This window comes from Colletotrichum higginsianum, chromosome 1 (genome assembly GCF_001672515.1).
Source record: "Colletotrichum higginsianum IMI 349063 chromosome 1, whole genome shotgun sequence".
NCBI lineage: Eukaryota > Fungi > Ascomycota > Sordariomycetes > Glomerellales > Glomerellaceae > Colletotrichum > Colletotrichum higginsianum.
The window spans coordinates 3,129,664-3,150,666 of record NC_030954.1 but is presented as its reverse complement, the minus strand read 5'-3'; the positions used below and the strand labels follow the sequence as shown (position 1 = coordinate 3,150,666).

Here is a 21,003-nt window from a genome sequence, read left to right as displayed (position 1 = left end):
GAAAGACAGACGGACACACGACGATACCCTCTACCACATACCCTTGGAGATTATCCGTACACGACTAAATCGTCGCCGATGAAACCAGCCCTGGATTGTCGTCTTTCATCGACTCCATCTCACTAGTCTCGGAACCTGACCGTTGCTGCCGTCAACAAAGACGTTGCACGCTGGTCGTCGTTGGCGCCATTTTACGTTGCGCCTAGTGTTTGACTCGAACAAGGAGAAACGGCAACCGGATTCCTGATCTGCGGCAGTGATCGCACTGGCATAGAAGACCCGGACACGAGGGGGAACAACTATTGCTCTCCCTCAGCACCCACACCTCGACAACAGAGGACGACCTGACCTGTTCGACCCGGCGACGGGCATTGTTCTTCACCGTGCGGAGAACCTCAATGTTCCTCACTCGCCCGCCTTTGGCCACGGCACACGACTGAAGAGAACGCAATGCGCCCCAGAACTTCCGAAACCCAGCCCTCGCAGGCCGCTGCCGCTCCCTCGAACCATCACCAAGGGATCGCATCGGCCCCGCCTCCACCTGACGCTCACCACGATCAACACACACAATACCATCACCATCGCGAATCCAGTCAGCAGCAGCCTCACGAACCCTCGTCACAGGGCGGCGCAAACGTTGGCCAACCTTCCTTTTCCTCCTACCATCAGACCTTCCCCGTCATACCGTCATCCTACTACCATGAACCCGGCTCCTTTGCCCACGACGATTACGACGACTACGAAGACTATGACGATGATACCGACGAAGCCGACGATGACGACGACGATGACCTGGACATGAGCGACAGCGACGGAGGCGCTCCCTTGGATCATATAATGACCGTCACCAGTCTTCTCTCCCCAATGCCCGTGGCCGAGGCCAGCACAAACCCTACCGAACCCTACCCCGGGAACCTTGACGGCGAGCAACCCTCTCATCCGGCACTGGAGCATCATAATGCATCCAGCGAACCACCTGCCCACATGGTCAACTACTGGAGCATACCGCTTGCCACCGGGCATGGTTTTCTTGACCCGACAGGACCTCAAAACCCCACCCCGTTCGACACCACTCCTTTCCACCCCTTGCTACATGCCGGAAACATGGAGGAGGATGACGAGAGTGACGACGTCTTCTACCCGAGCGTCGCCGAGCAGCTGCAGCAGTTCCAAGTGGTCGCCGTCGACGAGGAAGAGGCGGCGTGGCAAGCAACCGGTCCTCCGGCCATCAGCAATCCTATCTCCAGCACTCTCGGGCCAGAAAACCCGGGGCTGACCGACTTTCTCAAAGACTGGGCCTGGCGCAACCGTTATCAGTCTCGTGGTCCCAGTCCTGGTATTCGCCAGATCAACGAGCAGGCAGCACGGAAGATCACGCGAGTCCGCTACTCGGACCTCCAGGGCAACCGGTGTGATGCGCAAGGCATCGATTGGAATGACTTGGGCGTCACACGGAAGAACGCTCGCGAACGTCGAAGCCTGGATTACAAGAATTACACTAACAGGTCAGATTCGGATATCTGGGCCGTAGGTCGCCCCCTTGAACCCCATCAGGTACCACCGTCATGCTAACACGACTACTGTAGCCACACCTACCCGACAGGATCATTCGGAACACAGAAGACCTCTTCAGGTTCCGCCGCATGGACATCCGTCAAAACGTCCACCTGGCCCATTTCCAGCTGCGCAACATTTTGGCATGCGCAGGGCGGAGCCATGCCTTCTACCCTGGCCAGGGAGCCGTACACCAGATCAACCCAGTGTCTGGCGAGAGCGAGGTGGCCATGGACCTAAACGACATGATTGGGGTTCAGATCTCGACCTTGGATGCGAACTGTGACCTCCTCATCGCAGGCACCTTCAACGGCGAGTACTGCATGCGAAACATCTACAGCCAGGACAAGAAGTACACCGAGGGACAAATCACCAGCCACATCAGTGGCATCACCAACCACCTGCAGATTCACCAGTCGAGAAACTCATCGGCACCGCTAGCAGCGTTCGCGTCCAACGATCAAGGCTTCCGTGTCATGGACGTCGCCACGGAAAAGTTTGTTCTCGACACGCAGTATGGCTGCCCCATCAACTGCTCCGCCCTGTCAGCCGACCGCCGCTTGCGTGTAATGGTCGGTGATAACTACAACGTCCTCATCGCCAGTGCAGACACTGGTGAGATACTACAAGAGCTGGGTGGCCATAGAGACTTTGGCTTTGCCTGCGACTGGTCCGACAACGGCTGGACGGTCGCAACGGGCTTCCAAGACATGAGTGTCAAGCTATGGGACGCCCGGATGTGGACCAACTCGGATGGTAGCAGCAAACCACTCACCACCATTCGATCCGAGATGGCAGGCGTTCGCAGCCTCAGGTTCTCTCCCACGGGCAGTGGTCCCCAAGTTCTCGTTGCGGCTGAAGAAGCCGACTATGTCAACATTATTGACATTCGAACTCTCGCACATAAACAAACATTCGACATCTTTGGAGAGATTGGAGGTGTTGAATTCACAAACGACGGTCAAGATCTAAACATTCTCTGCATGGACCGGACTCGTGGAGGGTTGGTCCAGCTGGAACGCTGCAACGTGGGCTACGACGCTGAGGCCGACTTCAAATATTCACATCAGGCAGCACCATTGGATCCTTGGTGGGAGGCCAGTCAGGCCGGCTCTTTTACCGACACAAAGATGACTGGGCCAAAGACGGCGGCCTGGCAAGAAAGAAGTACCATCTTCTTTGATGATCTGGAGCCTTTCTGAAGTACATGATACCCCCGATGTGCAACCATTCTTCAAGGCTTGCAGTGCTGTTTGGTTGAGATGAACGATGGTCCAATCTGGCATGGGCATTGATATTGGCGTTTTGGTATTCCAAGGGCACGTTGTCCCACGGAAATGTTGCTCAGTCACAATGGCGACCTCGGAGTTTTCTTTCTTTCTACCGGTCCGCCCAACTTCTTCTCGGCATACGATCGATATATAAACTGTGCCAGTGCTCTGGAGCGCTGGCTGTTGACAAAGCTGGCGGGAAACACAAGGTTTGCTTTTAGGGCATTTTCTCCATTTCTCTTTCAACTAGCACAGCGTGGTAATGCTATTTCTGCATAGAAATTAACGACGTGACGTCATGGAAGGGGCATCAGGAATATGGTGTTCATGGTCTATATTGATCAAAGGGCAGGTTTTCATCGTTTCTTTCTCCCTCCCATTGTGTGTGCCACCTCCATTTTCCCCCTTCACTTCAGATACATGGGCAATTCCCAAGCGGTTACTTCTGGCGGCATGTCGCACATATTCGGGTCCATCCTAGGTGTGGATTGAGTGGGCATGTGGTGACAAATCATCTCATGAGGGATGGCGCTGGAACCTGGGAGAGTAAGTCCACAACTTCACATTTACCGAATTGCTCTAGGCGATGAGGCGGCGTGGGAACGTTTTTGGATGGCGATAAACCGCTGGGGGGAAGGGGGTGATGGGGAGTGGCTCGGGGTATACAATCCGAGAAATTGAGACGTATTTCATTTCACAGTTGCTCTTCACCGCGGTTCTATCTTCGAAACGAATGTGACCTGGGGACGTATGAGAACAGGGGGGGTGGCAGGTCGAAGGCTCGGCGGGAGAGAAGGAGTAAGAAGAAGACTCGGCCGTGAGGGAGCGGACGTCGTCGCTGTTCTCCTCCTTTGACGAGTGATCTAGCCCGGTCTGGGACGCCCCGTGGTGGAATCCGACCCGGTAGCATCGCAGACCTGCCCATGTAATCGAAGTCGTCGGAAAGAAATACTTCTATCTGACCATCGATTCCCCGTCTAGGGGAAATCCCACAGGCCGCTGCGCGTTGGTCGGTCTCTGGACGGGTCACCTGAAACGAAACACGAAGAGGGAGGGGCTAGCCAGGACACAAATCCGGTAGGTCGGGAGGCACACTTACTTGCTATGTCAGGCCGAGCGAGGTTATCTACCTACCCTCCGTTCCGCTCGGGCTGACTGGCCGGGTTCACAGACCGCTGGTTCAGATGAGGGAAGCGCCACCGTTCGCTGCCCCCAATGCCTTGCGAACACCCCCTGAGACGGGGAGGACGAGATAGATATGGGATGGTGCGCGAGTCGTCGGTGGTTGGATTAAGCTCATTTTCACAGGAACAGAGAAAGGAACGAAGGGCAGGGGTTTCCCATAAGGGTTCGCGCAACGACGTTCAGGTCAAGACGGAACCCTCGAACACGGGACATCGGGGTTGTGAAGAATGCTCAAGCAGGTTTTTTTTGTCAGTTGGACACATGAGGAGAAATGTTCGGCAAGTTTCCTAACACAGGGAAGATGATGCAGCTGCTACAGCCCGCCCTAACGGCGTTTCCGAGATTCAAAGTGTTTGTACAACCAAGAAAATCCTTCCTGGGGGGATGGGATGAGAGGCCTTCGACAAACGCCAACCACCAACCAACAGTTACATATGTACATGGAATTAGGCTAATATACGAATGCCAGGTATAGGTTGGGTCCATCCAAGAAGAAAAATGAGATTTGTCATTGTTTACACTTTGAAGGAAACCGTTAAGGTCGTTTCGTCAAGGGCGCGCCTTTGGTCATGTCTACACCGTTTGTTTCTGATTGCGTGATTTCGAATCCAACGAGTCGGTTTGGGGTATTGTCATAGCGAACGTGAACCGAAAGGCCTCATTCGTTCACCGCCACGGGTTGGTGGTGATGGTGGAGTTTCGATCGTGATTCCATTCCGTTCATCTCCGCTTAAGAGGTGAAGAGCTCACCGCAGCCCCAGGTACGCTCGCAGCCGCAGACACCAGGCTCCTTCCACTCGTCGTTGTGGAATGAGAAGAAAACGGTCTTGCCGCCGGCAAGCTCCTTGATGGAGGCAATGGCGATGGCCTGCTCGGAGGTACCAGGGCAAGCCTTGCCGTTGCAGTTACCGCCCGAGGGCCAGCCGCACTCCAAGTTGAGGGCGGGCTTGTTGCCGCAGATGTTGGAGCTCTCGAGGAGCTCGATCTGGCTCTTGACGAAGGTTCCGGCGGCGGAGGCGGGGGTCTCGGCGTTGAAGTAAGGGTGAATCTGACCTCCGACGATGTCGATAGCGTCGCAAATCTCGGAGATGACATCTGTCTGCTGCCAGACACCAACGGTCTCGGCGGTGGTGAAGGGACCGGAGTAGCCGGCGCCGGAGATGGTGGCCTTGGCGGAGACAATGAGCTGCTTCAGGGAGGAGGCAGAGCAGCGGCCCTGGAAGATGCACTCGTTGCCGATGACGACGAGCTCGACCATGCCCCACTTCTTCCAGTTGACGATGGCGTCGAGCTGGTTCTTGATGTCGGCCGAGTTGGGGTCACACGACTCCTTGACGAAGATGCCGATGATCATCTGGAGGCCGTACTTCTCGCAGGCGGCGCCGACATTCTCGAGGGTGCTGCAGTCGGTAGAGTAGACACGGACGGTGCGGAAGCCCGACTTCTTGATGGTGGCAATGTCGGCATCGACCTGGTCGGCGGTCTTGCAGGATCCCGAGGCATCCTCAGAGAAGGGGGTGTAGGTGATGGCCCAGTGGTCGCCGTTGTTGCCACCGAGGCCACCTCCAGTGGCGGGAGCCGAAGAGGACGGGGCGGGAGCCGAAGAGGACTTGGCCGGGGTGGTGGGCACAGGCTCGGGGGTCACGACGGCGGGGGTCGTGGGGACGGGAGGGGGGGCGGGAGCCTCGGTGGTCGGCTTGACGGCCTCGGTGGTCGGCTTGGGGGGAGCAGCAGTGGTGGTGGGCTTGGGCTCCTCGCTGGTGAAGGGGCAGACAACGACGACGCTGGTCTCGGTGATAGTGGTGACGACGGCGGGGCGGGTGTAGGTGCCGGGGACAACCTCGGTCACGACGGGGTAGACGCAGGTGGTCGGGGCGGTGACGGTGGTGGTGGTGGGAGCAATGGTGTAGGTGCCGGGCGTGGGGCAGACGTAGGTTGTGGTCTCGACAACGCTGGTCACGACACCGTCCTTGGTCTTCTCGGTGGCGTAGGGGCACACGACAGTGGTGGCACTCTCGACGACGGTGGTGACACCTCCGAAGGTGTGGGTGCCGGCAGGAACCTTGGTGGTCTCCGGGGCACAGACAGTGGTGGTCTGGCTCACGGTGATGGTGGTGGCCGGGAAGGTGTAGGTGCCGGGAGTCGGGCAGAGCTCAGGGACGGGAGTCGGCAGGTCCACGGAGGGCTTCTGGGTGGACGTGGGCTTCGCCGGGACCTTGGTGGTCGCAGGCACCGAGGGGAGGGCGCTGGCCACGGACTTGCTGCTGGGCTTGCTGGGGGGGTTAGGAACCACTGTTGATCGTCAGGTCAGCACGACGATCGATCCACGTGGTCACTCCAGCCTCTTCTCCCAGGTTTCGACGATTTGATGCGTCTCGTAGGGCTGGAGCGCGAGAGTGAAAGAAGGCGGGGCGGGATACATACACGTAGGCTCTCCGTAGATGGTGGTGTAGATGGTGGTGCAGCCGGGGACGCAGACCGAGGCCTGGTCGGCGCCTCTCTTGAACAGCTCACCGTGAGAATGACGGTGAGCGGCGGCACTGACACCGCCAACGGCGGCGGCGACGGCGAGGATGGATCCCTTCATGGTGAATTAGATTGCCTTTTTTTCTGACAAAGATTTTCTGGAGTATTATTCGACGGTGATGTCGACTTGGGAAAGCGAATGCCCGCTAAAAGAGTGAAGCGGTAGTGAAAGGTAGGAGGTAGAGACGAAAGGTCGACGAAACTAGGTTGACAGCATCAACTCATTTGACGGTGTTTTCGTAAGGAAGGGAAAGGAGAGAGGGAAAGAGAAGGGAAGAAACTGGCGGGACCGGGATGTTATTCTTATGATGGTGGTTAGATTAGGTAGAGGCTAGTATCCGTACTTTCATGGGTACGACCGTGAGAAGTCTAGCATGTCCCTGGGGGGGCCTGGACTGGGGTGTGTGCGCGCAACGGTGTGTGTGCCCACCCAAAGCTGGATGAGTGGACAAAGTGCGGACTGCCTAGCGTCCAATGACCTGGCACTTGACTATAGGTCGGACCTTGGAGGAGGAGCGGGATTGTGTGTAATTGTGTTGTGTATATGTGTATACCCGGTGTGGGTGACACTTGTTTCTCAACCGGGACCGGTTCGTTGACGGGGAATCATAAATGCTGGATAGCGAGGGTGACGAACAACGTGTTTCGTCCAGGTTGAGGGGATTTCCGAGCGTGCACAATCCGCAACTTGGCAGCAAACAAGCCCCTGTTCGATTCAGAGCGACGAGGGGTCGTGGAGCATCCGGGGATCTTGATCACGGTGAACCATTGTAAGCAGAAGATGTTGTCACCTTGACAGGATACCAACGGAGACATTGCCACCCGCGGAGGACTCGCTCAGGGGGCCTTGTGCCAGAGGGGTTATGCCAGATAGGCTGGATACAGGCGAGATACAGGCTGGCAATTTGGGCTGCGCTGGCAACCGAGTCAATGAGACGAGGAGAAGCACCCTGTCGATGACCGTGAAGGGCGGCAAGGAAAAGGGAGACGAAATAGCAATCCCGGTTAAGCATAGCTTGGGGCGGTCCAGATACGGAAGAGCATAGGTCAGCAGGGCAATATACCATCGACGGCGGGCGCGTCTGACTGAAATTTGACCCTGAAGTCGACGACTCGGCACTGAGCAAGAGCGTCTTGGGGTCCAAGGTCTGAATGGAATATGGTGGGCGAAGGAGGGAACAGACGGTGTGGGAGGCAGCAAATCAACACCTCCCGGCCCCCATTCGGTACGATCGAGGGCCGCCGTGCGATGCTGGTGCGTGGTAGATGGTTCCGTTTCGAGAGAAGGATTCTGGGGCCAGCCTCAACCAATGGCGAGGCAGAAGAAGCAACGACGGCAGCGATGTGTAAGATGGGAGGTATGAGGTATGAGGTATGAACTGTGAGGTGAGCACGAGGAGAGGTGGGCTGGTGCGTAGCTCGCCACACGAGCGAAGCCTGGAGGGCGTTACAAAAAAGGAGAGACATGGAGGAAGAAGGATGGAGAAGGTGCGCAGGGCTAGAGTGGCGGAGCTGCAAGGTACCCGAAGCGGCATGTCCACTGATTGGGGTAGGGATCGGCAGGGTTGGCGGGGGGGCCTGCAGAGGGCCAAAGCCTGCAAGGAGGGCGGGGCGCATTGGGCGGCCACGACTGGTGCGTCTGGGAAATTAGCTAAGCGATATTAGCACCGGAAGCCCAGAAAAATGAGATGAACCCTCCCAGGAACCCCAACCATGGCCCCCGCCGAGTCGTGTCTGTGCAGGTACGGACACATACAACTGTATCTGTAGTATACAGATATGTATATTGTGTCTTCTGTCCTTGGCACCGAGGACCACACAACCGGTGACCTCACCTGAAGTAAGTTGGTTGTCCATGACATCTCAGCCACTGACAAGTTAGTGTAGCCTGCACCGTCAGTACGTACTCCGGGTTGTTCACGCGAATAAGCGTTGCCCTTTGTTCCTGAGTGACAGTTTATTTTCGGCGCATCTGCTCAAGCCCGGCATTCCGCCTCTCCAAGGATGAGGGGTTGGGGGACGAGATTCGACGCGCAGATTGGCCATAACCTTGCCCTCTCCAAGTCGGAAGAAAAGCGACGTCTCCCGCCCTACGCTGATTAGGCCGCCGATGATTTGTGTACGGATTGGGAAGACCGCCAAATGAGACGACCGAGACCGCTGGTTGCCATGCTTGTCTTTCTCGAGGCCTCGACCTCTCGATAGTCTCCCCCACAACCTTCCTTGTGTCGTCTCGTGTTCGTGGCTAACGACCAGCGCCTCGGCGGCAATCTTGCACCACCCCATTGCCACCAATACGCCTCCGTACTCTGGGAATAGCGCTCTTCCGACCAATTGCCCCCAAGGCGAGGTACAAAATAGGGGGTCGACGAACATATCCCCCCCCCCCGGGCCCTCCAACGAAGGACGCTGCTCCGATTCGGGCAAGGTCTTTCGCCGCCGATAGTACGGGATCCTGCATCCTGCATCTGGCAGATGCAGGGCCCGTTCTCGACGAGGAGAAAAATAACCCGGGGGGCCGACCAACCGACCTAGCTTCTGGGGCCAATGGTCAGAGCCAGACTAGCAGACGCCTCACCAGCGGTAGGTTCGAAACGCACCGTTTCCATCTACCGGAGACCATTCCAGATGAACATTCCACAATGAATCATTTGAGACGAGGGGGCGCTGCAGGTCGTCATGGCCATGATCCATCCCAGCACGCCGGAACGTTCGATCAAGCCCGCAGATGATGTAGTTGTGCATACACGACCTTTGTGGTATCAGACCCAAACTCGAAGACGATGTAGCAAAGTCATCGAGAAGCGAGAGGAGGCGCCGAGTCAAGCCCTCTGTTCCGTTGAGCGTGCCACTTCAGCCTCAATTCCTCGCACCAACCTACCTGCGTCGTCGGCTAGCCGGCAAAATGTCTTGGGCGCGCCGCCCGGATCCCTTTCCCACCAGATAGAAACAAATGCAACCGTTAAATTGCGGCCAGGCGGTTCAACGCTTCGAACTACACAGATTGCGCAGATTGCAAAAAACCCCAGTTCAAATACCAAGACAACATCCCCCCAAGAAGCTAACACAAAGCCATGGGGAAATACAACGCTTGCTGAGCAGGTCTTGGCATGGGCAATTGCGCCTATTGTTGTTGCACAAAAGTTTAAATTATGATTAATTCGTGCGAAGAAGTAATTATGCAACTTGTTCTATGCTATAACCTATCTATTACTTTGCACATTGTCAGTTGGTTGCTTTGGAAAATGGACCTCCCAGTTGTGGAGCCTAGAACCCCCTGTTTCGTTTTTCGTTTTTGCCCTTCCATGTCCTGATTTCCCTTTCCTCGGAAACGTCCTCGTCCCTGCCCAGCTAGGCGCGCCCATCTCCGTCTTCCATCCATTCTCCCCCACAAGAAAGGGGCCGGGACACTTGCGCCGTGGTCCCTTACCACACGCTTGACCTGCCTCCACCCTCTCTCTCGTATTTCTCACTCCGCAACCCAAGATGCCCACCGACTGACTTATGCGTTCGAAACCTCTCTCTTCGGAGGAACACGCCGATCCCTTCCCCAAGCCGTCGTGTCGTGGGACGCCGCGGGGCCAATCTCCGGACTCTCTGCAGCCTTGCCCAAGATGTTGCGCTGACCAGACCAGCCCGGGCTACAACTTGGACATTGGGCAACATGCAAGCCTTTCACTCACTCACTCTCTGCCCCACTCCCCGGGCTTATCCCCCCTTCCCTGTTCTACTCGTCCGGTCCGAAGGTGAGGTACGGACGGGCGCAAACACACACACACACACACACACACACACACGTGTGAGTAGATAGATGATGATCAGTGGGAAGTGGAAACAACATAAACAGATGCTTGATTGGCCGGTCTCTTGCTCCGTCCGCCAGTGCACATCCCCGAGGCCCAGCCCGACCGAGATCAACACCTTCACCCACCTCCTCCAGAGACAAGCTCATCTCAAATCACGAGTTTTCCGCGACTCGGTCGATGGGGCCCACTTACCCCCCCCTCCGGGAGTCCCTTGGGCCGGTCGCTTCGATTCTCTGGCTGGAGAGTCTTGGGTGGGAGAGAGCGAGGAAGGAAAAAGGGGGGAGGGGACGGATAGATAGGTGGATGGGTACGGGTGGAGGCCTGCGGCCGGGTCGTCGTGAAATGCTCACATACACCCCGGCCCGGGGTAGCCGGAATTGTGTTCTCCAGCTCGGGTGTTTCCGATGTTCGGGCACATCTCGCCTAGATATCTGTAGTCAGAGAAAACCAGGGCAATCACCGCCCTTTTCCCTCTTCCTCTTTTTGTTTTGTTTGTGTACGGATACTATCCGTAAGGTACATGCGCGCAAGGGGATGGGGAGCCGAAGTCGGTTGCCGCCCGCCGCCCGCCGCCCATTGATCGACGTCGTTCAAACCCATCTCGTTCTCATAACCCTGGTATCACGATAACAGCCAGAGGGGTAACACGACATTGTAAAGATACCTGGTCTGCTCATTCGAAAAAGGCTTGAAAACAACGCCATGCCTAATACCATACTCGTTCTAGGGAAAAGATCTGCAAATGTCTCGTCTGCCTTTGCTAGCCCAGCCCGCCCGCCGACCGCCCGCCTGCCTGCCTCCTACATATCGAAGATCCAAGAAAATCGATACTGTCATACAACTGATGGCTGCTGTGTCTCTCCCACGAGCCTTTCGACAACCACGCTGCCCTAGTCATAGCCCCCATCATACTCTTCATACCTCCTCGTCACTTTCGTCACCGAGGAGCTCGCCCTCGTCGTCGTCGACGACGGCATAATCTCCTCTGCCCCGAGCAAAGCTGTCCCTTGTAGTGAACCGACGATTGCCTCGCCCGTTGAGCCAGCTACCTCCGCCTCCACCGCTCACGCTTTCGTACGCAGATGTGGCACGCCTCCACAGCGCCGAGGCGACGAGCGGCAGGGCAGCGCCGACGGCAACCACCGCTGACAGGGCGATGACCGGATACTTGACCCACGGCGCATCGTGATCGAAGCTCGGCGACTCGCCCAGACGGATCTGTCCGATCTTACCGTTCCAGTTGCGGTACACCCACCAGCCGATGGCGCCTGCGAGTCCAATGGGGATCACGACGGCGAAGAAGATGGCTATTCCAGATGTTCTGCGCCGCCTCTCAAACTCGTCTTCCTTACCGGCGCAGGGGTGGGCCTGGGCCTGCTTGTTAAACTCTTGGCCACCGACACAAGTGGTGAGCGGGATTCTGCGGTATCCAGTCGGCTCGTAGTACTCGACCTCGTCGGGATTCTCCTTGCACCACTGCTCAGGCGAGATCGGGGACTTGCCCTCGACAAGACTACACTGCTTGTGGCTGTCAAGCTCGTAGTTGTAGTCACTGTAACACGTTGTTAGCTGGGGTCAGACGCCGCCGGCGTGCTGGATTGCTCACCATTCGAAATCGCTCCTCGTGCAAGTGCAGTTTTGTAGCTGGTAGAGGTGTTGAACCCTGGCATCGTTGTAGCAGTTCGCGTCCTCCTTCTTGCGCAAGTACTTCGACACGTGTCCGAAGAGACAGTTGTCGGGCTGCGATGGGTGCTTGGGCGACCATAGGTAGTAGTCGGAGCCACCGTTTTCGTCGCTCTTGCACGGTCGGTCCGTAAGACCAGCAAAGTCTACGTTGACAGAAAACATCTCGCCGCCGTCGTCCTTGCACCAGATGAGGAAGTTGCGCGAGGCGCCAGAGCGGAGGGTGGAGATGTCCAGGACGGTGACCTCCTTGTCGGTGAATGCAAAGTCCTTCCAAGTCTTGCCCTCGTCGGTCGTGTACGAAATGGTCTTCGTCTTGACTGGGTTCTCCGGACTGGCACGCTGGACAAGGACAACGATAGAGCCTTGATCGCCGTATTGCCAAGTCCAGGCGCCCTTCTTAACGTTCTTCCAGGTGATGCCGGCGTCGGTGGTCATGAAGGTGTCGGCCTCCTTGATGGCGCTCAGGCTCGATCCGACGTTACCGTTGCCAAACATGAGCCCCACGGCAGTTGCAGCAGAGAACGTCTTCTTCTTGTCGGCACGCTCGGTATAGTGATGAAGGTGCAGCGCGCACTTCTCGTCTCCCTCGCTGCTGCTGCACGAGTAGGCTTTGCCGTCCACGTCGGTCTTGGGTGGAGGGAGAAAGGCCCACTGCGAGCCGTCGTTGTGTGAGATCTGGGTCTGCACCTTCTTCGGCTCGTTGCGCTTGTCACGGTTCGCTACGGTGTTGATGATAGCAACGCCCTCGAGGCCGGGTATTTTTTCAAAGTCGACATAGTATTCGTCGTTGCAGTTAACTGCCTGCGCACTCATGACGTAGGATGTGCCGTTCGAGTTGCTTTTGATGATGCTGCCATAGCGGCGGCCTTCGGCAGTCTCGGTAGCCACGAAAAGATTCACGGCGTGCGTAGAACTGTCAAGAACCGTGTAGGCGTTTTGGTGGCCCACCTTGAAGTTTACGGGGAAGTGGGCTTCGGCGTAAGAAACGCCGTCCAAGCTGGCCAGGGCTCGCAGACCGTCCTTTTCCTTATCTTCGGCGGCAACAACGATAAACTCGGCCATCGTAGCAAAGTCCTTGACGTCTGACTGATGGTACTCCTTGTCCTCGTCGAAGAAGTCATTGCTGGACACAATGACCTTTGGGTTGTCCTTCTCGTCGTCCTCACGCTTGTGTGCGAGACAGACGATCTGGCGCAGATCACGGAACTTATAGGCCGAGTGGCCAGTGAACTCACACTTCTGGACGTAGCGCATGGCGGTCTTCCAGTTGTCGCCACGGTCTCTCGAGATAGACGCCTCCTTAAAGCATGACTCCTTGCCATTGACCTTTTCACACTTTTCTCCAACCCAGATGAGCCAGTCCTTCTTGTCAGGGTGGAATGACAGAGGGTTGCTGGACCCAGGCTTCGTGGGGGCCTCGAAGGAATGGAAGTGCTCGGCACGATCGATCGTGTACACGACCTTTTTGGAGTCGGTAGTGAAGAAGACGACGTCCTTGAAGAAGTAGTGTGGGTAGATGCCTCGCACATCCTCGTCTTCGAGGATTTTGTCCCACGTCTTGCCGTGGTCTCTGGTTCGCCAGATTTGCTTGTCGGCCCGCATGCTATTTCCCGCGTATTCAACAGGCCTCACAATGATGGTTTCGTCGACCTCAGTGCTGGACTCGCCTCTCTCCAAATAGATCTTTTCAAAATCCTTTTTGTCAGTCTTGAAGACATGCTGAACCGCTTTGATCTTGCCGTCGGCAGGGGCGCTTGGAGGATTGACAACATCAGAACACTTCCGATCAACAGGATCATCCTTCTGAGCACCGTCCTTTCGCTTGCAGGTGTTCCCTGGAATCTTGCGCCAGCCAGACGAGCCCTTGAAAGTGACATCCGGCTTGGCGTTTTTGCACGCGTTGTCCGGTGCAACGATCGGGCCCGCCTTCTTGCAATCGTCGCCATCCTTGACGAAGTTATAGTCGCACTCGAAGTCTGCGTCCGTGCACTCGCAGTCTTCGGTAACCGGAACAGGGTCCTTGAACTCCTGATTCAGGAAGCAGTCGGCCGTCTTCTTGCGGCGGCGGTAGGTCTGTTTGTGGCCCATCAGACATGAGGGCTTGCCGTTGTCGTCAAGGCGAGCATGCCAGTCCTCCATATCGTCGTCTTTGCATGTCCGCTCGTGCAACCCCTCGAAGTCGAGAACAATCATGTGGAACTTGGCATTGTCGCCCCCCGTTTTGCCAACGAGCAAAAATTTGAGACTAGTTGAGTCTTGTGTCGTCGTAAGGAGCTCGGGCTTGATCTTCAAATCATCCGGGAGCGAAGCCTTCTTCCAACTCTCACCATGATCCAGGGAGTACCGGATTTCTCCGACATCCTCCTTGTTGGAATCCTTCACGGCCACCAGAATTGAGCCCTGATCACCGAACTCGTATTTGTGGGGGCCATCCAAGGCCTTCTTCCAAGTCACACCCGCATCGTCGGAAACATAAACGTCACCGTCGCCAAACTTGCCCAGGGACCCGCCTTTGTTTCCAATGCCAAGTACAAGGCCGGGCGCGGGGCTAGTGAACACTCTGCCGACGTTGTCGAGATCAGTGACCGAGTGAAGGTGAAGCTGGTCATCGCCGGCCTTCAGATCGTGGAAGTTCCGGCCATCATCGAACGTAATTTTGCTGACGATCTCCTTCTGAACCGGTTCGGAGTTTTTGTTGCTGTCCTTCTCCACTTCCTTCCAGTTTTTGACTGTATTGACCATGAAGATACCCTGGACACCGGTGATCTTCTCGAAATCAACATGCCCCTTGGTATTGCGGTTCGTGTGCTCGAGGTTTTCGGTGAAATAGGTGCCGTTCGAGTTACTCGTGAACATGACTCCAGTGGGGTTTGAGGGTCTGGTATTCATAACGTCAATCTGGATGCTGTAGTTGGTACTTTCCAGGACGGTGTAGGCCTCTTGGTTGACCTTGTGGCCATGGTCGGTGGGGAACATGGCACGGTGCCACTTGATGGTGTCGTCGGTGACGAAAAGCGCCATCTCGTCGGTGTTAAAGGACGATGTGGCGACCATCAAATACTTCTTCACTACGGCCAGGTTGACGATTCCTTGCACACCTCGGTTCGTATCCATATCCGGCTCAAACTCTTGGATCTTGTTGTCGATCTTCTCAAAGAAGTTGTCCGATGCAAGCAGTCTGTTGTCTTCTTTGAAAGGCGAGAAATTGTCTCGCACGATGCAGAGAATGCGTTGCTTGTCGAGGTCTTCTTTGCCGGTGGTAAAGAGGACCGAAGACTTGGCCCACCAGCATCCCTCGGTGTTGCCTCGCAAAAACTTGGGCTTGGATTTAAAGTTGTCCGTCGTGTACAAAGTAATCAGGTCGCAGAAGATGCCTATGCAATCGGCCCCGTTAAAGATGACGCGATCTGCGTCGCCGGCGTGGAAGTGGAGGATGTCGGGCCCGTTGAAGACATTTGGGGGCGCACCGCTGGAGAATTTCTGCCACGTTTTGCCTCTGTCAGTCGTCTTGAAGTGTTCGATGCCTTCGGTGATGACATAGGCTCGGTTCTTGTCGAATTCGTGCATCGTGAGGAGCGAAGCCTTGTTTTCAGGGATGTCCTTGACCCTGTCCCATGTGACGCCCGCATCTTCGGATCGATAGAGATTCTGTTCGGAGACGTCTTGGTAGAGAATAACGTTGGAGTCTTCGAAGTAGTTCAGATTGAGGGGAGCATGTTTGATCGTCGTGACTTTAATCGTCGGGTCGTCCTTTGCGTGAACAGCTGCTGTCAGCGTAAGAACAGACAGCAGGATGCGCCAGGAGGCGGCAGCCTTGCCCCTAAGCCTCATGTTGGGAGGTTCGTCTGGGTAGTGGTGGTGATCATCAAAAGGAACAGGTTGTCGATATCGGAAGCGTCGCGAAAGTATAAGATTCGCCCAAGACAGCGCGGTTATACGGATGGAGGAATTGTAAGGGCCAGCCCAGCAGTGGTTGACGTGTTGGTTGGTTGATTGGTGAACGTGTCAGTTGGAAAGTCGTCGAAGTCAAAAACATGTGCCCGGCGGCGGAAGGGCAACGTCAGCGTAGGAGGTATGTTTCGCACGCGAGTCGGGTGGCTAAGCTTCAGCTCCACCCTAGCTTTGACGCCACACCAGCGCATCAAAGAGCCGCTCGACCCCCAATCCCACTGATCAGGGTGGCCCCGGTGAGGTGGTGCGGACGGCTGTCTCCCTAGCCCGGTTGACCCTGACACCCCTGCATTGCGTCTTTATAGACCAAGTTCCAGTCCCATCACCATCACCATTGCCATCCAACGATACGTGCTGTGGAAATCAACAGATCGCAAGACGTATTTTCGAGCGGGGTTAGTGAACCGTGATACGGGCCGTCAACTTCGATAACCACGCTCGCCTGGGTTCATTGGTGCATTACTCATTGATATGGCAGTATGATGCTTCGCTCCAGTGGTTTTCTTTCGCTACCTGGCCCCGGATATCACAGGCTATCATCTGGGCCAATCGGTCTCAGATACGCGCTTGGAAGGGGGACTTTGCGATTCCGGGACAGCATATTGCAGTTAGGCCTATGTACCGCCGCAGCAGCTGTTGACATGAAATCGCAGTCAATCCTTATGGTGTAGACTAGCGCATTGCGCCTGATCGTACACATTGCCCGGGGCGACATAATATCCCGATCAAGAAGATGAAGTTTGGCTTTAACAAAGAAATTGTGTGGCCGAAGAAAGCCCTCAGGTTTTCCGTGCGCAATATGGAACGGAGCAGAAGTGGGACGTGATAAAGCATGCCTTTCGCCCAGCTTAGAGTAGACCCCGTATTGACATTGTCTCTCCATTGCCCAAGAACATAAAGAGCCAATTCTAGTAAATTTCAGAAGGCGGACCCGTCGTGACCTCGTCATCGGAATTCAACCCATTCGTCTGACGGCTCGGCTTCACCGCCGACGGCTATGTGCCATCCGTTCATTTGGGTTAAACTTTCACACAGCAAACCAATAAACGTTGAGCGAGGATCCGGTTGAATGACTTGCCCCATCGCTACCCAAACGCATAGAAGAGAAGAAGCTAGGAGCGTGCCAATTTATTCTGAACGGGCTTGTAGGTGAACGTGAGGCTCGAGGCGGGACACCCGCCGATTTGGATTTGACTATTCATTGACTCGCTGTGGTGGCGACCTTCAGGCAGGTTCTTATTGTCGTACTTATTTCAAGTCTCTCAGGCCCTTGGCTGCAGCCCCGGCCGCCCCTCGGATGGAAGACCCTCCTGCGGGACCCATCCGTCTGCAGACTGTCACCCCACTTCCGTTGGAAAGATTCCAGAAACAGTCTGCAATTCAACCCAGGAGTTGACCGGGAAAGCCTCCCGCGCCCTGACTCCGATCTGGATTCCAATAGGACGGCACGGGCTTGTCCCGGATCGGCACAGGGCTCCACACGTCCAGTTCGGGCCCGTAAGACCACGGAAGCAGTATGTTTGCAAGTCGACAGGAGGAATTCGGCACAACGCCAAACAGGTTCTCCATGGGCTGCTAGGATACCGATGATCATTTCGCAACTACCCTCACCTAGATGGATCTTATGCCGACTACACATAAACTGCGAACCGCGAACACCTCAAACACAGGGTTGTACTTGCCAGACCAAAATTTCATGCTGTGGCGCAGAGGAAACCTTTTCAATGCTGCCAAGCAGGACTTTGCTTGTTGAAGACAACTACCTACTGGAGTACATGTAGGGTACTGCGACCATGGCCCGTCATCTCTAGCCGCAGCATCGTTCATCTGTTGGTCACCGCACCGGTCTCACCACGCATGATGTGCTGGAGAGCGCTTTAATGCAAAGAGACATGCATAAGGCCCGCCCTTATCCCTAACTTGAAGTATACCTGTTTGGACTTATACATGCCCAGTTACAGATGCGTATCTGCCTCCGACGTGGCTGTGAGAAGGTTGGGTTGGAAATGGTTGCTTGACCTAGAACAGGATGCTTCATATCGCGAGGCGATTTTCTCATCGGGCCAATGATGTGCCAGCAGAGCCAGATCTGGGACTGCTAGTATTTGCAAAACTGCGTGCGCCAAAGAAAACATCCAAGCATCATTTGCTCGAGTAACTGTGGCGGATGGACGTTTAGCTTAATATCGGTGTGTGAACATCGAGCAGGCAGCCTGACGGTGAATATTTGAGCAGTTCGACCATACATCGCATGAGGCTCGAGAGTCGAAAGATGAGAACGTCATTGACTCGAACATCAGGCTTCGTTTGAGTCATCCTTGGTTTTGGCATCTCCCTCGGCCTCGCCCTTAGCCTTGGGCTCTCCTTCGGCATCAAAGCCTAGAGCATCCAATTCGCGGATGAGCTCGTTGATCTTGATGACCTTGGCGATCTGCTCGGGCAGTAGCGTCTCTCCGCCCTCCTTCTTGTTCTTGAGGTCTTTGGCCTGCTTCAACTTCTTCTTAAGATTCCGTGCCTTCTTCTCTTTCTCAATTTCAGGGTCGGCCTCCTCCGCCTTGGGGACATCGGCGCCGGGCTGCTGCTTGGCGTCTGTGACCTCGTCCTCGCCAGCAGTCTTGGCCTTCTTCCTGGCTTCTCGACGCTTCGCATTCTTGTTGCTCGCAGCAGAAGAAGAGGCTTCGGGTTTTTCCTCCGTCAGACTCGCCGCACCAGGAATGCCACCTTTTGTGGTTCGGTCACGGAAAGCTGCAGCCGTGCGGTTCTTGTAGACCTCAACATCTTCGGGTGGGCGGTAGCCGGGACGGATCTTGATGGCTTTGCGCGTGCTTCCATCCGCTCGCTTCGACTCGGGGATCTGGCGCTCGCCCGCGTCATCGGTGATGATGCCCGCATTAGAGGCTTTGGTGGGTTCGGAAGGCATATTGTTGGGAACCTTGGTGGGTTTGGCAGAGTTGGCTGGACAGGTAGTAGCAATGGGCCGGCTAAGAAGCCCGCCGTCGGACTGGTCCAATCGATGAGCTTCAGAGGGTCGTTGCGAGGCTGCGTGGTTCAAGCAGGCTGGGTGCGTGGCTCCCCGTCCGCCCAAAGCGCTCGTTGGTGGCTTTGGGCACTTATGCGTTGATGGCGGGTGGCAGCTTGATTTGAGCTCAGCACCAGGGGAGCGGGGTGCACGTGCGTGCGTGCAGCTGGTCCGTTTCGCCAAAAGCCGGGGGAGCAGCTGCAGGCGTCGGGGCAGTTTGACGAATCCTGAAGGTGCAGAAAAGGCCGGAATCGCAAACCAAGGCGGCGGAGGCCAGGTTTCGATGCGAGGATGCGGTTTGATCAGGGCCGTTGGCGTTTGGCGGGCAAAAAGAAAGCGAATGCGCCTGCCTGTGGGAGTTGAAGTCGAAACAACCCCTCCTGCATCATGCACAGACCACCCTGGGGTCGGGGCCTTCTGTGGAAGAGCAAGCGTTTGATTGGTCAGAGACAGTCTTCGTCTGATCCGGCGGGTTCAGGAACACCAGACGAGAGGGAGGCAACCAAGGGGAAACCAAAACAGAATCAGCAAGGGGACGTACCGACCGTCATCGTCTGTCATGGCATGGCAGCTGGGTGGGGAGCAGCAGCCACAGTTTGGGCAAGCCGGGTCACACCCTCGGCGCCTTAGAAAATGCGGTCTGGTCAGGATGACGCCACGTGTGTTGCGCAACTGGCTGGTCAGACACAAAGTCAACCGGCGTGTCTTTCGGTGAGGAGAGGCAGAGAGGTGTGTCGGTACAGTTAGGTAGGTACTTTGGGCGTGTGCCATCCCATGTTAGCGATATCTCACCCCTGTGCTTCCATGGTTTTCCCCTTGGGTTTGGAACAGCAAAGTCTCGGTGGTGGTGACAGTCGACAGGGTGGGATGGGGGCGACAGCGCAGCAAGCCGTCCCGTGTGGCCTCGCTGGCCATTGTAAGTTAGTCTCCCGATTACCTGTTTCAAAAACAAATTGCCCATACGAATCCCATTGACCTCTGCGAGCGCGATAGGCTTGCTGTTCAAGCGGCCGTGGTTATTGCCTATAAACGGAACATGGCTTAACATTGTGACCGCGGGTTGTTGCCCTGAGATTGTTTGGCTGCTAGCTGTTTCCATCATGTCAACAGGGCGTGGTACAAGCTGAAAGCGCCCGTCGGGCAGCATGACGTAGACGCCAGGGTCTGAGGGCGGCGCGTGTTGCACTCCCCATCGCCGCAGAGGGTGCGCTCTTAAGCTTACAGGCTGACCGACATCTTTGTATGCTGTCAAATCCCCCTCCGCTGGTATGCTTACAAGAAACAATGCGACACCATCTTCCATGCCCCCTGACGACATGTGAGGGACAAGTTACGGGAACCGACTGATTAAGGAGGTATCGGCCTGTCCATCAGGCAGGCAAGCTGGCCAAGAAATACAAGCTTCTCCCCCGTCAGTCAAGCTTCGTGGCCACAGTCCGCGTTTGCCAAGACTTAGGCGACATGCTGGTCTCGCTCTCATCAAACCAGAAACGACCCGAAGGAGCAGTCAGCGAATGTGCTTCCAGACGACGGTCATAGCCTGCCCTGCACGCTCGATCTTGGGCATTGGCCCCTTGGGGCCTGGCTTCTTCGGGCTGCTCTGAGCAGTCAACAGCAGCTTCAGTCGTCATTGCTCGTCCCATCCTTGGGTACGGTTTGCTTGAACCGCCGAATACCGCGGGTTTATGCAGGCGCAACGCAAAAAGAAGACACCAGCCGTATGGGTGTCATCACAGCAGGTGAAATTGGCCATAATGAGTGTCGCTCAACCGGGACAAGTACGACCAGGTGCATGGCGTACCATGGTGAACCAAGCTAGATAGGTAGTTTGGCTCTACCCTCTCCCTTTCTCAAATGATACCCATCATCTCTTTCCCCCATTTCTCTTGTTCACATTTCGTGTTCTTCCACTTCTCCTTCTTCCCAGTCACCGATATCACCGATCTGTGCTGGTTGCTCGTTCTTTCCAAAAGATACCCTGCGAACCATCCTTCGCACATCACTT

At 55.9% G+C, this 21,003-nt stretch overlaps 5 protein-coding genes across 5 annotated transcripts; 2 read left to right on the top strand and 3 right to left on the bottom strand.

Moving 5' to 3' along the window:
* Positions 1-450: 450 nt before the first annotated feature.
* Positions 451-2,756, top strand: CH63R_00964 (WD repeat domain-containing protein; the record flags this gene model as incomplete). The annotated part of the gene is made up of 2 exons (XM_018295939.1): positions 451-1,527; positions 1,587-2,756. The coding sequence occupies 2 exons, from the start codon at positions 451-453 to the stop codon at positions 2,754-2,756; spliced, it is 2,247 nt and encodes a 748-aa protein (XP_018164301.1).
* Positions 2,757-4,740: 1,984 nt separating this feature from the next.
* CH63R_00963 (Beta-glucosidase) lies at positions 4,741-6,597 on the bottom strand (the record flags this gene model as incomplete). The annotated part of the gene is made up of 2 exons (XM_018295938.1): positions 4,741-6,302; positions 6,435-6,597. The coding sequence occupies 2 exons, from the start codon at positions 6,595-6,597 to the stop codon at positions 4,741-4,743; spliced, it is 1,725 nt and encodes a 574-aa protein (XP_018164300.1).
* A 4,660-nt stretch (positions 6,598-11,257) lies between these two features.
* Positions 11,258-15,859, bottom strand: CH63R_00962 (vacuolar protein sorting/targeting protein PEP1; the record flags this gene model as incomplete). Its single annotated transcript, XM_018295937.1, has 2 exons — positions 11,258-11,894; positions 11,949-15,859. 2 exons carry the CDS (start codon positions 15,857-15,859, stop codon positions 11,258-11,260), a joined length of 4,548 nt encoding a protein of 1,515 aa, XP_018164299.1.
* A 2,416-nt stretch (positions 15,860-18,275) lies between these two features.
* Positions 18,276-18,899, bottom strand: CH63R_00961 (RNA binding protein pym; the record flags this gene model as incomplete). Its single annotated transcript, XM_018295936.1, has 1 exon — positions 18,276-18,899. The coding sequence occupies one exon, from the start codon at positions 18,897-18,899 to the stop codon at positions 18,276-18,278; it is 624 nt and encodes a 207-aa protein (XP_018164298.1).
* An 873-nt stretch (positions 18,900-19,772) lies between these two features.
* On the top strand, positions 19,773-20,043 carry CH63R_00960 (uncharacterized protein; the record flags this gene model as incomplete). Its single annotated transcript, XM_018295935.1, has 2 exons — positions 19,773-19,918; positions 19,992-20,043. 2 exons carry the CDS (start codon positions 19,773-19,775, stop codon positions 20,041-20,043), a joined length of 198 nt encoding a protein of 65 aa, XP_018164297.1.
* Positions 20,044-21,003: the final 960 nt, after the last annotated feature.